Below are 16,706 nucleotides of genomic sequence, written 5' to 3'. Positions count from 1 at the left end.
AGACAGGATACTATAAAACTCCCAGAAGAGGACATAGGCAAAACATTTTCTGACATAAACTGTACACATATTTTATTAGGTCAGGCTTGTAAAGCAATAGAAATAAAATAAATTAATAAATAAATGGGATCCAATCAACTTATAAGCTTTTGTTATTTTTATTTATTTATTTATTTATTGGTCTTTTTAGGGCTGTGTATGTGGCATATGGAGGTGCCCAGGCTAGGGGTTGAACTGGAGCTGCAGCTGCTGGCCTACACCATAGCAACAACAATATCAGATCCTAGCTGTATCTGCAACCTACACTGCAGCTCACAGCAATGCTGGATCCTTAACCGACTAAGCAGGGCTAGGGATAGAACCCGCATCTTCATGGATACTAGTCAGGTTCATTACTGCTGAGCCACAAGGGGAACTCCAACTTATGTTTTGCACAGCAATGGAAACCAGAACAAAACAAAAAGACAATGTGCAGAATGGGAGAAAATATTTGCAAATGATTCAACAAGGGCTTAATCTCCAAAATATACAAGCAATTTATACAACTCAACAACACAACTGAAAATTTGGCAGCAGACCTAAACAGACATTTCTCCAGAGACATACAGATGGCTGGGAGGCACATGAAAAGATGCTCAACATCACTAATTATTAGAGAAATGCAAATCAAAATTACAATGAGACCTTATCTCACAGCAGTCAGAATCAAAAAGTCTACAAATAGGGAGTTCCCATCATGGCTCAGCAAAAATGAATCTGGCATCAATGAGGATGAAGGTTTGATTCCTGGCTTCAATCAGTGGCATCATTGTGAGCTTTGACGTAGGTCACAGACACACCTTAGATCTAGCATTGCTGTGGCTGTGGCATAAGCCAGCAGCTGTAACTCCAATTTGACCCCTAGCCCAGGAACCTCCATGTGCAGCCCTAAAAAAAAAAAAAAAGAAAAAAAAATGCTGAAGATGGTGTGGAGAAAAGGAACACTCCTATATTTCGGGTGGGAAGGTAAATTGGTGTAGCCACTATGGAGAACAGTATGAAAGTTGCTCAGAAAACTAAAAATAGAATTACCATATGACCCAGCAATCCCACTCCTGGGCATATATTTGGACAAAATTACCAATGTCTTGCATCATCTTCAGCATCAACAGTCTAAAGACTTTTTCTTGAAGGCTGGTAATCTACGGATCACTTAGCTGTTTTTCTGGGTTTTTTTTCCTTTCTCCCTTATCTGAGTTACAGTTCTCTGTCTTTTCATTTTTATGGGTTTTTGTTGTGGTGACCTTTTTGCAGACAATAGAGTTGTAGCCTCTCTTCTGGTGTCTGCCCCCCTTGTGGCTGAAGTTGGTATGGGTGCTTGCTGTAGGCTTCCTGATGGGAGGGACTAATGCCTGCCCACTGGTAGGTGGAGCTGATTCTAATCCCTCTGGTGGGTGGGGCTTTGTCTCCAGTGATATGAGAGGCCACTTTGTGTCTGGGGGGGTTGTTAGGCAGCCTGTTTACTGATGGGTGGGGTTGTGATCCCACCTGGATTGTTGTTTGGCCTGGGGCTTCTCAGCACTGATGGATAGAGAAGGATTTTCCCAAAATGGTCACCTCCAGAGAAACCACGCTGATGAATATTCCCAAGAGTTTTGCCTCCAATGCCGTTCCCCCACAACAAGCTGCATTCACCCCCTGTTTTCACAGGAGGTCCTCCAAGAACTGCAGTCAGGTCTGACCCGGATTCCTATGGAGTCTTTGCTTTGCCTTGGGACCCAGTGCATGTGAAAATCTGTGTACACCTTTTAAGAATGGGGCTTCCATTTTCCCCAGTCCCGTGGAGCTTCTGTGCACAAGCCCCACTGGCCTTCAATGCTAGATGCTCTGGGGGCTCTTTTTCCCAGTGCCAGATCCCCAGGTGTGGGAATTTGATGTGGGGCTCAGAACTCACATTCCTGTAGGTGAGTCTCTGTGATACAGTTACTTTCCAGTCTGTGGGGCTTCCCACCTGGAAGGTATGGGTTTGCTTATATCTCGTAATCTCCCCTCCTACCTCTTGATGTGGCCTCCTCTTTGCCCTCAGGAATAGGATATCTTTTTGAAAGTTTCCAGTCCATTTGGTTGAAGGTTGCTCAGCATTTGGTTGTAATTTTGTCATTTTTATGACAGAGGCTGAGCTCCAGTCCTTCTATTCCACCATCTTTATCCTGTCTCCAGTTTAGATATCTGAGACGATGTGACTACTTGGTGGTGGAGCCAGGAATCACCCCAGGATTTGTTTCTTGGCTTATGTCTGTCCTCCCATTGGGCTGAGTGCACTCAGGATTTGAGACAGAAGTGTCCTTCAGCTCATCCAAACACACTCAGGCAGCTCAGCATCTAATGTGCTTCAGGCATCAGCTGTGGGACCCAGTTTTCATTTTGGTTCTTTCCAGTTCCTCATTGTTTCCTGGTGGAAACCCACATCCTCCTGTGCCATCTTGGCTTGCAGGGAACATGGAGTTTTACCATATCTGGACAAAATTATAATTTAAAAAGGTACATGCACCCCTATGGTTATAGCAGCACTATAGCAGACATGGAAGAAACCTAAATGACCATCAACAGATGAATGGATTAAGAAGATGTGGTTCATATAGACAATGGAATACTATGCAGCCATAAAAAGGAATAAAATAATGCCATTTACAGCAACATGGCAACTAGAGATTCTCATACTAAGTGAAGTAATTCAGAAAGAAAAATACCATGTGATATCACTTACACATGAAATCTAAAATGTGGCACAAATGAACCTATCTATAAAACTGAAACAGACTCACAGACATAGAGAACAGACTTATGGTTGCCAAAGGTGAGGTGGGAGTAGCATCAATTGGTATTTTGGGGTTAGTATTACTTTTAGAATGGATAAACAATAAGGTCCTACTCCACAGCTCAGGGAGCTATATCCAATCTCCTGGTATAGAACATGATGGAAAATAATATAAAAAAGAATATATATACCTTACACACACACATATATGTATATATATATACACACATATATGACTGAGTCACTTTTCTGTATAGCAGAAATTGATACATTGTAAATTAACTATATTTTATTTAAAAAAATGAAAAGGATGATTAATTCAGGATTTTTACCTTAATGATGTACTAAGTAAATAACAACATTTTAGTTCCTGACTAGCCTATATGAAGCATTTTTAATATGCAAAACATTCCTTCATTCATTCACACATACTCCTATCCATTCATGGGCAAACATTCAGTAACTAAAGCGGTATGAGAACAAATAAAAGCCATCTGAAAGAAACAAAAAATCAACTGTTGAATAAACCTTTATACATATTATATACTAAATACTTCATAATATGCTACCTTATTTACTAATTTTGCTGTATCACTGATGTGTAAGTCTTATCATGCATCACAATCAAATTGCATTTCTAGAAAACTGGTTCCTAAAACTCAAATTGCCTCACGCTGCCCACAACTGGTTATATGGACTGATTGGGGAATTAGAAAGGAGAGATGTTCAAAGTCTCTCCTAGGGCCAGCCACTGAAGGAAGAAGCCCTGAGTAGACATCCCTTTTGTTTATCACAGGGTACTAGTGAGCTTTTGGATATGCAAAGGTTAGGGTTGAAAAGCTAAATTTCTCTTCACTGTAAAGTGGAGGCTCTGAGTTGGTGCAGGGGAGACAAAAAGAAAGCCTGAAGAAAAGAGGAGAAAGGCGATTTGAAGAGTTTCCCCAAACAATATTTTGGGAACCTAGAATGGAGCTCTAAAAGGGCTAATGAAAAATTGCCACAGTCAGGGTAGGTGAAGTAATTTAAGAACTGTTTCATTAACATATGACATTTTGTTGTTGGTATTATCATGATGTAAAATCACTCGATTATCTCAAACAGTTAATATGCCACATGTTTTCAGGGTGGGAGGATTTAAGGAAAGGTTCCCCTGGTGTATGGATGTGGAACAAAAGGGAAAAAAATGGTCTAGGGAGAAGAGACAAGACTCACCTATTTGTGTTCTCACACTGCCCTCTAATGGGCAGTCAGTATCTTTCCTAATTCAACTGCCAGCTTCTGATCTATTTGACTGACTCCACCTGTAGACAATCTCCCCACACCTGCCGACAAAGTATGTGTTAAGCTTGAGGCCTAGGGATTAGTGCAGATTGATTAAAACTGCTTACCTTATTGTCTTTGCAAAATAAGGGCAGTTTCCAAAACGTGACAAAGAGGCTTCTCTGTCAGTTATTTATTTTATATTAACATTAGATCTGTACATTCCACTATGATTTGAAGACCCTAATAATGGAAGCTTGGCTATGACTGATGACCAAATGTTGGCATAAAATGATATTGGAGGCATAGGCTATTAAAAATAGTTTGAATAATCTTTTGTCAGAACTATTAAAATCACTTCCAGTTACTAATTTAATTCAAAATGAACTTTCTCTCATTAAGCATCTTTTCTTTTTTTATTACTTAATGAATTTTATTACATTTATGGGTGTACAACAATTATCACAACCCAATTTTATAGCATTATCATCCCATCATAGGTATTTTCAGTTAGAACAAAGCCAGCATACTTCTAGCAAAGTAACTTGGTGGCTATTCCGATGAGGAGCCCTATGCTAGGCCAGCTTCATATGCTTTGGCTGGATTTACCTGCAAATCCTAATTGCAATTGTACCTATCCAGAACTGGCTAAATCCTTGCTATTCCAGTCTTTCCAAGGGAAATAAAAGGAAACTTCAAATCCACTAGAGTGGTAGAGTTATACTATGTAACAAGAATCATACTAGGTTGTTGCAATAACTAGCTAAATAAGACACTGTTCCTATCCTATGAGTTCACTGTTGGCTAAGGGGGAAGGGCATGTTACTGTCATGGCCATAGTACCCCCTCCCTTTAGCAAATAGAGTGCCTGCCTAAGATCCATATGCTTATGGTACTTAGTAAATGTGTGTTGGATAAATGAGAGAATGAATGAAGAAACGTGTAGAGGTTAAGAGTTTGCCAAATAGCCCCTTTTGATCCCAGCTCTGCCACACACTAGCTATGTAAACATAATACTTTACCTATTTTTAAATTTTTATTTATTTATTTTTTTAGGGGCGCACCCGCAGTTCCCGGGCTAGTGGTTGAATCGGAGCTGTAGCCACTGGCCTATGCCACAGCCAGAACCACAGCAATGCAGAACCTGAGCTGTGTCTACAACCTACACCACAGCTCATGGCAACGCCAGATCCTTAACCCACTGAGTGGGGCCAATGATCAAACCTGCATCCTCATGGATATTAGTTGGGTTCCTTACTGCTGAGCCACAATGGGAACTCCCATACTACTTTATTTAAACACTTGGAGGCTAAGTTTCTACATTGTAAAATGCTTAGCAAAGTGCCTTACATACAGTACACACTCAATAATAGTTTAATAATATTTTGTGTAAAGGGCAACAAAGAAAAGAGGGAGTGATTAGCAATGGGGATTAGAATTCCTAGATTATGACCTATATATGTACATTTAGAAGTATGGGACAATTACTGGATTTGGGGATTTGTTTTTTTCAGTGAATGAGGATTCTACTTTATTCTCCAAAACCAATTTATTCCATGTGATAGGAAAAACATGATCTCTGGAGTCAGTGATTGACATACTTACAGTTCCATAGTGAGAGGGGGGTGGGGAGGGAGAGAGGATAAATTACCTGGTTAACTCAAGTTTAAGAATGATCAGAGATGTCTTCTCAAAGGCCCTGTTTGCATCAGGTCCATCCCTAGACCAATCATCTTAACGTGATGTGATAGAATAATGGCCCCTCGAACATGTCCATACCCTAAACCATGGAACCTGTGTAGTTTAAATGGCAAAAGGGACCCTGCAGATATGATGAAAGGTACAGACTTCACAACGGGGAGATTTTCCTAGGATATCTAGGTGGGCCAGTATAATCTTGAGTTCCTAAGAAGCAGAGAACCTTTCCTAGCTGTGGTCAGAGAGACATGCAATGATAGAAGAAGGGTCAAAGAGATGTGACATTGCTAGCTTTGGGGATGCTGGAAGAGGGTCAACAGCTGGGAATGGAATAGATCTCAAATCTGGAAAAGGCAAGGAGATAGACCCTTGCAAAACCGCTAGAGAAAGAAAGGCAACCTGATGAGACTATGATTTTAGCCCCATGAGATCCGTGTTGGACTTCTGACCCACCGAGCTGTAAGCTGATACATTTTTGTTGTTTTAAGCCACTAAGTCTGTGGTAATTTGTTAAGGCAGCAATAGGAAACTTATACACCAGGGAAACAGGGTGGAAACCTAGTTTCAGTTCCTCCCCAGGTTCCTTCAGCTTCATCTGCCCTGAGGCAGCTTGCTCAGTGAGATGCACCCACCCCAGCCTCCCCCACCGGCCACCCTCCTAATTCACAAGAATAAATTGGTTTGAGAGAATGAAGCAGATGATGCAGAGAAAACAGGGATGAGAGGCAGAGAGTCTGATGCTGCTTGATCCCCTGGTTCCAGTTATATTTTGAGGCTAAGGCCATGCCAGCCCTTTGGTTATACAAGTTAGTTAATTCCTCTTTCTGAGCCAGTTAGTTTGAGTTAAATTTCTGTGACTTGCAACTAAGCTGTTCTCCCTAATCATAAACCTACAGTGAAGGAGGGGGATGGCTGAAGGAGAAGAATTTTTTTTAAAAGCCTTTGGAGATGAGTTCCTGCTGTGGTGCAGTAAGTTAAAGATCCAGCATTGTCTCTGTGCAGCACAGGTTCCATCTCTGGCCCAGTGTTTTGTGTCAGCTGTGGGGAAGGTTGCAGCTGCCATTCGGATTCCACCCCTGGTCTGGGAACTCCTCTAAGTCCTGGTAAAGCCTTTGAAGACAGTGGCTTAACATGATTATTATCCTACTTTAGATGAGGAAAGACGTACTTATTGGCTAAGTGGCTTTCCCACAAGCAAGAGTGCTCTGAAATTAAAATGTGAAAACTCCAATAGATTTGCTTTGCTTGTTTCCAGTGAGACACACTGCACGTAGAGTAACTTGGGTTTTTTTTTAAAAAATGTCATCAGGAGCTCCCGTCGTGGCACAGTGGTTAATGAATCTGACTAGGAACCATGAGGTTGCGGGTTCAATCCCTGCCCTTGCTCAGTGGGTTAAGGATCTGGTGTTGCCATGAGCTGTGGTGTAGGTTGCAGACGTGGTTTGGATCCCACATTGCTGTGGCTCTGGTGTAGGCTGGTGGTTACAGCTCCGATTAGACCCCTAGCCTGGGAACCTCCATATGCCGCGGGAGCGGCCCAAGAAATAGCAAAAAAAGACACAAAAAAAAATGTCATCAACTTAGAGCCACTCTTTTTCAAGGCCTCACCACTTCTGTTTATGCAGCCTCAAACACTTTTTTTTTTTCCCCTCTGTGTACAATGAATTCAGGGCTCTAGAATCTAAACAAGTATTGGACAATCCTGCTTTAACCTAGCTGATGGTGGGGTAGGAGGACTTTTGAGCACTGGCCATTTCATCATTCTTCCTTCTCCTAAAAAATATGGAATTAAAAAGCTGTCCATACTGTTACTGAGGCATGTTAATACAAGGCTTTGTATGTTCCATCCCAACAGGTATTTCACAATTTAAATGGAAGTACATAATGCCATACGAAATTCATGATACATCTTTTTTTGGGAGTATATGTATTCTTGCTCTTTAAATTTTGCCATTAGCAAATAAAAAAAGACTATGTCTTTTGGTGCCACGAATTAGGGAAAAAGAGTTGTTGTTGCATTGTTGTTGCCCCAGGGCATCCTGCCCCTATGAAGCAGTTACTGGTTATGCCTTTTAAGCTTCACTGTGAGCCTACCCTCTCCATTTGTCTGCCTTTTCTTCTTTGACTTCTCAGAGAAAAAGAAGGGAACAAAAGCTCCATTAACAGAGGATTGAGAAACAAAGTGGGTAACATCTGGCTGTTATATAATATTATCTTTGGTAGAAAATAAAAGGACTTGGAATATATCTCTTTGGTCTGCTTTCTATTTTTGGAGTTCTGAAATTTTTGTCTCATTTTGTCTCTGAAAATAAAAAAAGAATTAGGGGAGTTCCTGTAGTGGTGCAGCAAAAATGAATCCAACTAGTAACCGTGAGGTTGCAGATTCGACCCATGGCCTCCCTCAGTGGGAGTGCCATGGCACTCCCTCATGGCACTGCCCTGAGCTGTGGTGTAGGTCGCAGACACAGCTTGGATCTGGCGTTGCCATGGCTGTGCTGTAGGCTGTTGGCTACAGCTCTGATTAGACTCCTAGCCTGAGAACATCCATATGCTGCGGGTGTGGCTCTAAAAAGCAAAAACAACAACAAAAAAAGAATTAGAAGAAATGTTCCTGAGACTTGATGCCAGAAACACCACTAGCGGACCTTTAGGTCTTCGCTTAGATGATATTTAATTCATTTATTCAAAGTATTTATTAAGTACCATGTGTTCTGCTGAACAAATCAAGCATGCCCTCCCCTGGGGCTACCGTGTATGGCTGTGCAGGTTAAGGGTACCCTAAAGTTCTATTAACCACTGAAGCACAACTTCCACTACTGGAGGTGGTCCTTGCTCTAAAGGAGATTATATCTAATGACTTTTAGGAAGTCTTGCATGAACTTTCACTTCCCCTTCGGGCTAGAAAAAGTATTTCATAATACCCAGTTAAAGCACTTAACCTATTTGTCTATAATGGCGTCACCCTCTATTAGACTGTAAACTAAGAGGGTACTAAGATTGGGAATATCGTGTTTGTCACCTTCCAGGGGCTACGGATGCATCAGTGAATTAAACAGTCAAAAGTCCTTGGTCTTTAGGAACTAATAATCTAGAGGAGAGAGATAGTAAACAAGGTCAGTATGTAGCATATGTAGCACGTTAGATGGAGATACATGCTATGTAGAAAAATGAAGTGGGCAAGTAGTCTTTCTCCTCACCTACCTTGGGTCTTTGCTCAGATGTCACCTTTTTTTTTTTTTTTTGAGAGAGGAAACTTCAAAGGTTTACAATAAATGAGAGATACCTGTTTTACAAGAAAAACATCTAGGAATAGAACAGAAGACACACTTAGCAAACAGCCAGTAAGGCAGGTATCAGATCTCCACTTTGCTAAGAATCAGGCCACAGTGAATAAAGATTTATACAGAATATAGAGAATGAGGGCTCAGCCCTTCCCCTCTAAAACTCTGACACTTTCAGATTCTTTCTGAATACATTTCAACAAATATCCTGGAGAATCCTCGTGTTCCAACCTGGTCTGGGGTATGTGAGGCTAAGAGCTATTCTTTAAGCCTTTCAAATCCTCTCTCCCCCCCCCAACACACACACACACACACACACACACACACACACACACACACACACACACGAAAAAGCATCCTTATTAGGAAAAGACGTGCTGGATAAACAAGAGACTCAGCTATACTTAGTACGTATTCGTGCCCGGAATTTTCACACCCATTTTGCTCCGAGGACAGGCATAAATATATCTCTTCCTTCCGACTCTGAGCCTAGCTCCCTAATCTTTTGACAGAAGTCAGCCAAGCATCCTGGCCCCAAGGGCCCTTCTCTCCCAGCTCCAGTCCCTCCAGCTTCGCGCAGCGTTCTGGAAGTTGTAGGCTCCAGCGGTCCTCCGTGACAGAACTACAACTCCCGGCAGCCTTTGTTCCTCTGCACCGCCCCCTTGGCGCATGGTCTGTCGGGAGGGGGCAGGTAGCTGGCGGGCGGGGTCCAATGGGTGCCGGCTCCGGAGGAGAGGGCGGAGGAGAGGAGGAAGGAGGACTCTGGGCCCCGGCCCCATTCATTGCCGCGGCCGGCCGGGTGGGGGTCCCGTGTTTTCCGAGTCATGGAGGCACTAATTCCTGTTATCAACAAGCTGCAGGACGTCTTCAACACTGTGGGCGCTGACATCATCCAGTTGCCTCAGATCGTAGTGGTGGGAACGCAGGTGAGGGACGAAGGCGGCCTCTGCCCAGGCCAGAACCTGGGGTACGGGCCTGGACGGGGCTGCGGCTGCGCTGGCTCCCAGGCTGGCCTTCGCGGCCTGTGCCGCCGCGCCTGGGCACCCGGGGCTGCAGTGCCCCAGGGCTTGGAGTCCGGGGCCTGGCCGGGAGGCGAGGGGCGGAGCCGGCGCGGCGGGTCCCGCGGGTCTCGGGGGCGGGATGGGGGAGGGACGGACCTGCAGGCGGAACTGGAGGCAGCGGGGACCGGGCGCGGCTTCGCCCGCGGGCCGCTGCTTCCAAGGGCACCTGGGGGACGCGCGGGGCACGCGAGGCCACATTGTGCACGCGGGGCCGGGTAGTCCCTTGTGGTTTGGTTTCAGGGCGTTGGGGTATTTCCCTCCTTGCCTTGGTCAGGGGCTGTGGAGTCAGTTTTGGAATCGCGGGGCCCGGACCGAGAAGGCCGCTTGTGTGGCACCTGAGTGTTTCCTTGCAGTGTAATTCAGGTTTCCAGAAGCAGTTAAAAACAAACAAACAGAAAGACCCAAACCAACTTTAGGAAGAGTTATCCCGTTTTTCTTCGTAGGCTGTGGTTTTTGTCTTACATCTAAATTGGGCATCAAGGTTCTCTGGTCTTTTGATGTTGTTTTTCTTATAGATAGCACATTTTTACATGCAGAAGTGTTGAGGAAATAAATGTTATTTCTAGAATGCCAGAGAAGTGTATGTTTCATTTTCTCTGCCTCCTGCTTTTCTTGGTTGAAGAGGAATCAACTATAGGCCGTTTTTATTGGGGAGACGCATTTTAAGAGCTTACTGTATTAAGTGCTTTCATTTTTTAATGATTTTTCTATTGGAAAGGGGACACTTTCCTCTCTTTCCAGGAGGTGCATCGCTACATCTTGCTACAATTTTAAAATATACAGTATACATATTTTGAGAGGAAATTTAATGTTCAAAATATAATGGGGTATGTCCAGACACTGGAAACCTTGGAAACCATAGCCATCCTTTGTAAGGTGGCTGTGTGTGTGGGGTTTTTAGGTAGTTAAAGCAGTAGAAATTATTTCAGGAACAAATTTACTTCGTTGACATTCTGTTCAATCCTGCCTACACATTGTAGTCTTTATAAATTATTATAAATTATAAAGATGTTAATATTTATAGTGACCGGAGACTGAATCATCAGCATAATTATGAGAAATGTTTTGAGTATATTTTGTTCATTACTTTGTTCCTATTCCTAGCCTGGAACAGTCTGGAGTATGTAGTAGGTGCTCCATAAATACTTTGAATGCGTTACTAGATAGTATTTATTTTATTTTATTTTACTTTGCTTTACTTTACTTATTTTATTTTATTTATTTATTTTGGGCTTCTCCCATGGCATATGGAAGTTCCTGGGCTAGGGGTTGAATTGGAGCTGCGGTTGCTGGCCTATGCCACGGCAATGCAAGATCTGAGCTGTGTTTGCGGGCTACAGCATAGCTCGTTGCAGTGCTAGATCTTCAACCCACTGAGCAAGGCCAGGGATCAAACCCGCATCCTCATGGACACTAGTCAGGTTCTTAACCTGCTGAGCCACAATGGGAACTCCTAGGTAGTATTTTTAAACACTTGGGCTTTTATCATCAAAACTGATCTGTTTTGTAAATAGAATTAGAGGAGATGAAATAAATTAAATCTTCTTTGGTAGTAATTTGGAAGTGTTTGCTAGCTGTAGACCAGAAACTTTTCCATACACTTGTAAGATATTCTCAATGCTTTTTAAGCATGAAGCATTAAAAGACTCAGCTATAGTGTGTCAATATAGTTTAAAATCAAGGATTTTTCTTTTTTTCTTTTTTTTAGGCTGCTCTGTGGCTTATGAAGTTCCTGGGCCAGTGCTCAGATGTGAGCCAGCAGGTTTTTTTGTTTGTTTGTTTGTTTTGCTTTTTAGGGCTGCACCCACGGCATATGGAGGTTGCCAGGCTAGGGGTCAAATCAGAGCTACAACTGCTGGCCTACACCGAAGGCATAGCATCTGAGCTGTGTCTGCAATCTACACCATAGATCACGGCAACACTGGATCCTTAACCCACTGAGCAAGGTCAAGGATCAAACCCACAACCTCATGGTACCTAGTCAGATTCATTTCTGCTGCGCCACAGTGGGAACTCCCAAGAAGGATTTTTCTTGCAGAAAATGGAGTTTATTTCAGTGAGTGAACTTGTTTGCAAAATTAGGAGAGGAGGGCAGGATAGAAAAGAAAAGATCTGGAGTTCCCATTGTGGCTCAGTGGAAATGAATCTGACTAGTATCCTTGAGGATGCGGGTTTGATCCCTGGCCTCACTCAGTGGGTGAGGATCCAGTGCTGCCAGTGAGCTGTGGTGTAGGTCGCAGATATGGCTTGGATCCCGTGTGGCTGTGGCTGTGGCCAGCAGCTACAACTCCAATTTGATTCCTAGCCTGGAAACTTCCATATGCTGCAGGTGCATCCCTAAAAAAGATGAAAGAAAAGATCTGACCATTGTGAAAGCTACTAACTTGTGCTAGCAAAAATCATACTAGTTAGTAATGATAGTTATAGGCTGCATTTATGTGGTGATGTTTGGAATTACTCGGAAGGGAAATACTCAGTTTTTAAGCTTGATTTAGTTAAGGTTATTTCCATTCAAGTCCTTATTAGCTGACATTCAGTCCTTTATTACTCAGGTACAGAAGAGATAAGTGAGCATAGAAGCAATGTCTTTTTTCCCATATTTTCCTTAGTATGTTGGAAAAAACCTCTTCTACTTTAAATACAGATTCACCACTACTTTGTCATCTAGGCCATTTAATGTTGTATAACATATGTATAGCACCTCACATTCATATTTAATGGATTAGTGTACCATGAGTTCCAGACATAGAAAATGTTTTGTACTTAGTTCTGACTGGTAAACGTCTTTTTTTTTTTTTTTTTTGCCATTTCTTGGGCCGCTCCCACGGCATATGGAGGTTCCCAGGCTAGGGGTCAAATCGGAGCTGTAGCTGCCAGCCTATGCCAGAGCCACAGCAACTCGGGATCCGAGCCACGTCTGCAACCTACACCACACTCACGGCAACGCTGGATCGTTAACCCACTGAGCAAGGGCAGAGATCGAACCCTCAACCTCATGGTTCCTAGTCGGATTCGTTAACCACTGCGCCACGACGGGAACTCCACACTGGTAAACTTCTCAATCACTGGCAGTGATCATGTCTTCCTAGTATAGATATAATCTCCATCTTACACATTACCTCAGTTTTAAATGGCCACAGGTCCCATTTTTTGGAACTTTTAAATAAAAGTGATTCTCAGACTTGAGTGTGTTGTAATAATTACTTTGAAAATAAGCTTCTTGGACCCCATCCCCTAAGATTTTAATTTTGTAAGTCTGGGGTAGGCCAGGCACCTTAGGTGATTCTGATGCAGATGGTTTATAGATCCTAAATTGAAAAGTGTGAGTCATTGATTTTACAGTTCATGAAACTGGAAAAAGCTAGGAAGCCTAGTCTAAGGGCATACTGCTGTTTAGTAGTATGTTGATTTTGGTGGCATTCTTGCTGCAAAGTGTCAGCTTCCAAGCAATCTTTGCTGACTAGTAAGTGTTTTAACTTTAATTTCTTAAATTGCCCAAATAATACTTTTTGGGGGCTTAGAGAGTTGGAGTAGTTGAGGAGAGAGATGTTCATTATTTATCTAAATAAATTACTTTCCTTTATTCTCTAGACAAGATCCTCTGTGTACAAAGAACAGAAAATGGGGAGAGAGAAGGTTGACACATTTAGACCCTGGTGTACTTTGCAGGTGGAGAAGGAGATAAGATTTCAGTGATGTTTTTGACTCAACTTGGGAAATTTAATCACTATTTCTTAAGTTGAGAATTGGAAGGGGTATGTAATCCAAACTACCACCTAGTATAGGAATCCCAGTACAGATGACATTAACCTGAGACTATGGTATAGTGCTGCTAGTATTGTGCTTTTTTCACTTTGTCTTTTATTTTGGTGATTTCAGCACTCCATCTTTGGACATTCAGGCAAATGCAGAAGAAAGAGGAATCTTGGTTTTTAAATGACCAATCTGGGAGTTCCCATCTTGGTGCAGCAGAAACAAACCTGACTAGGAACCATGAGGTTGCAGCTTCGATCCCTGGCCTTGCACAGTGAGTTAAGCATCTAGTGTTGCTGTGAGCTGTGGTGTAGGTCACAGACAGAGCTCGGATGCTGCATTGTTGTGGCTGTGGTGTAAGCTGGCAGCTATAACTCTGATTAGATCCCTAGCCTGAGAACAGCCATATGCCATGGGTGCAGCCCTAAAAAGACACACACACACACACACACACACTATATATATATATATATATATATATATATATATATATATGTATGTATGTCTAATTCATATAACATAAAACCCAACACTATAAAGTGTACAATTCAGTGGTTTTTAGCATACTCACAAGGTTATGCAACCATCACCACTATCTAATTCCAGAATATTTTCATTACCTCGAAAAGAAACTCTGTATCTATTAGGGGTCACTCCTTATTTTGCTGTCTCTCCTGCCCCTGCCAACCACTAATCTACTTTATGTCTCTATGAATTTGCCTATTTTAGGCATTTCATATAAATGCAATCAAACAATAGGTGGCCTTTTGTGTCTGACTTCTTTTCCTCAGCACAATATTTTTTTTTCTTTTTTTTTAGGGCCTAACCTGTGGCATATGGGAGTTCCTAGGATAGGGTTGAATTGGAGCTACAGCTGCTGGCCTGTGATACAGCCACAACAATGCAGGATCTAAGCCCTGTCTCTGACCTACGCCACAGCTCCAACAATGCTGGATCCTCAACCTACTGAGCAAGGCCAGGGATTGAACCTGTATCCTCATGGATACTAGTTGGGCTCGTTACCACTGAGCCACAGTGGGAACCTCCTCAGCATGATGTTTTGTAGGTTCATCCATGTTATACCAAATATTAGTACTTTATTACTTTTTATGACTGAATAATATTCCATTGTATAGATATACCAGTTTGTTTATCCATTCATTAGTTGATGGACATTTGGGTTATTTCCACTTTTTGGCTATATTGAATAAAGCAGCCATGAACATTTGTTTACAAGTTTTTATGTGAACATAATGTTTTCAATTCTCTTGGGTGTGTGTGGTTGACACTTGAACAACATAGACTTGAACTGCCCAGGTCCATTTACATGTGGATTTTTTTCAGTTGTACTACAGCACTACACTCTTTGGGGTTGGCTGAATTTGTGCCTGTGGAACTGTGGCTACAGAGGGCCAACTGTATAGTTATATGCAGATTTTTGACTACGCAGGGGTCAGTGCCTCTAACCACCCATACTGTTAAGGGGTCCACTGTACGTAGGTGTAGAATTGTTGCTTCATTTGGTAATTCTTGTTTAACTTTTAAAGGAACTACCACACTGTTTTCCATAGTGGCTGTACTGCTTTACAGACATCTGTCAGTGTATGAGGGTTTCAATTTCTGTACACCCTTACCAACTCTTGTGATTGTCTTTTTATAAAAGTGCTAGATCATTCTAGAATATTTTTTAAAAAAGCACACACGCATCGCTTCTTCTTTTTGCAGCACTGTTTTCTACAGTCTACTAGCTCCTTCTGAAATCTTGGTTTCTCCTTTCTGATATGCCTACATTTGTCTTGTGTTTGTAGACATTATGGCTTCATTAAGTTGAGTAATTTGGTGCCACATACTGATCTTAGTTTTCATTCTTTCAGTGTTCTTGTGAGTATTCTTAAGTAAACCTGTGTTTTCTCTTTTTCTTCTTTTCTGGTTTCTGTGTAGATCATGTGCTGCTTCCTTAGACAAAAATTTTTTTAAAGTATTGAGGTGAAAATTATGTAGCATAAAATTAGCCATTTTAAAGTGTACAGTGCAGTGGTTTTTTTTTTTTGATAGGCAAGAAATAGATTTATTAAGATAGGATGCTTTTGAGAGATGCAAGCAGGCAGGCGATGAAGCTCTGCTAGTTCAGTGGTGTTTAGTACATACATAATGTTGTGCAGCCATCACCTCTGCCTAGGACTGAAACATTTTCATCACCCCAAGAGAAAACTCTGCATTAAGCTGTCACTTTGTAATTCTCCTTCCCCTAGTCCCTGGGCTACCAGTGTTCTTTCTTTCTTTATAGCTTTACCTGTTCTATTTTATAGAAACAGAATCATACAATACGTGGCCATTTATCTTTGGCTTCTTTCACTTAGTGTAACATGGTTCATTCATATTGTAGCATGTATTGGTACTTCCTTTTAATTGTTGACTGCTGTTCCATTGTGTGTGTATACCATTTTTATCATTCATCTGTGATGGATATTTGGGTTGTTTCTATCTCTTGGTGGTTATAAGTAGTGCTGCTGTGAATATTTGTGTATAAGTATTTGAATACTTGTCTTTAGTTCTTTTGGGTGTAGTGAATGAAATGCTGGGTCATATGGTAATATTATGTTTAACTTTTTGATGAACTACCAAACTTCCACAGTAGCTGTACTATTTCATATTCCCACAAGCAATATACTAGGGTTCCAATTTACTTATATCCTTGTCAACACTTGTTACTGTGTTTTTTATTATAGCTATCTTGATGAGAGTGTGATATGAAATCTCATTGTGGTTTTGATTTGTATTTCCTTAATCACTACTGATGTGAATATCTTTTTTTTTTTTTCCTTTTCTAGGGCCACTCCCATGGCATATGGAAGT

At 41.8% G+C, this 16,706-nt stretch overlaps 1 protein-coding gene across 7 annotated transcripts in view; it reads left to right on the top strand.

The window, feature by feature from the left end:
- The first annotated feature begins 9,701 nt into the window (after positions 1 to 9,701).
- Positions 9,702 to 16,706, top strand: part of DNM1L (dynamin 1 like) — a 62,898-nt gene continuing 55,893 nt past the window's right edge. For 2 of the 7 annotated variants that reach the window (XM_047787248.1, XM_047787247.1), the window contains exon 1: positions 9,745 to 9,962. In XM_047787248.1, the coding sequence (XP_047643204.1) occupies positions 9,861 to 9,962 (102 nt within the window). In that variant the 5' untranslated portion in view covers positions 9,745 to 9,860. Of the gene's footprint in view, positions 9,963 to 16,706 lie in introns of all 7 variants that reach the window. The other 5 variants (XM_047787243.1, XM_047787244.1, XM_047787245.1 and 2 more) reach the window with 4 other exon arrangements.

Source organism: Phacochoerus africanus, chromosome 7 (genome assembly GCF_016906955.1).
Source record: "Phacochoerus africanus isolate WHEZ1 chromosome 7, ROS_Pafr_v1, whole genome shotgun sequence".
In the NCBI taxonomy this organism is placed as follows: Eukaryota; Metazoa; Chordata; class Mammalia; order Artiodactyla; family Suidae; genus Phacochoerus; species Phacochoerus africanus.
Note: the sequence above shows the minus strand (reverse complement) of the source record. Positions and strands in the feature narration are given on the sequence as shown.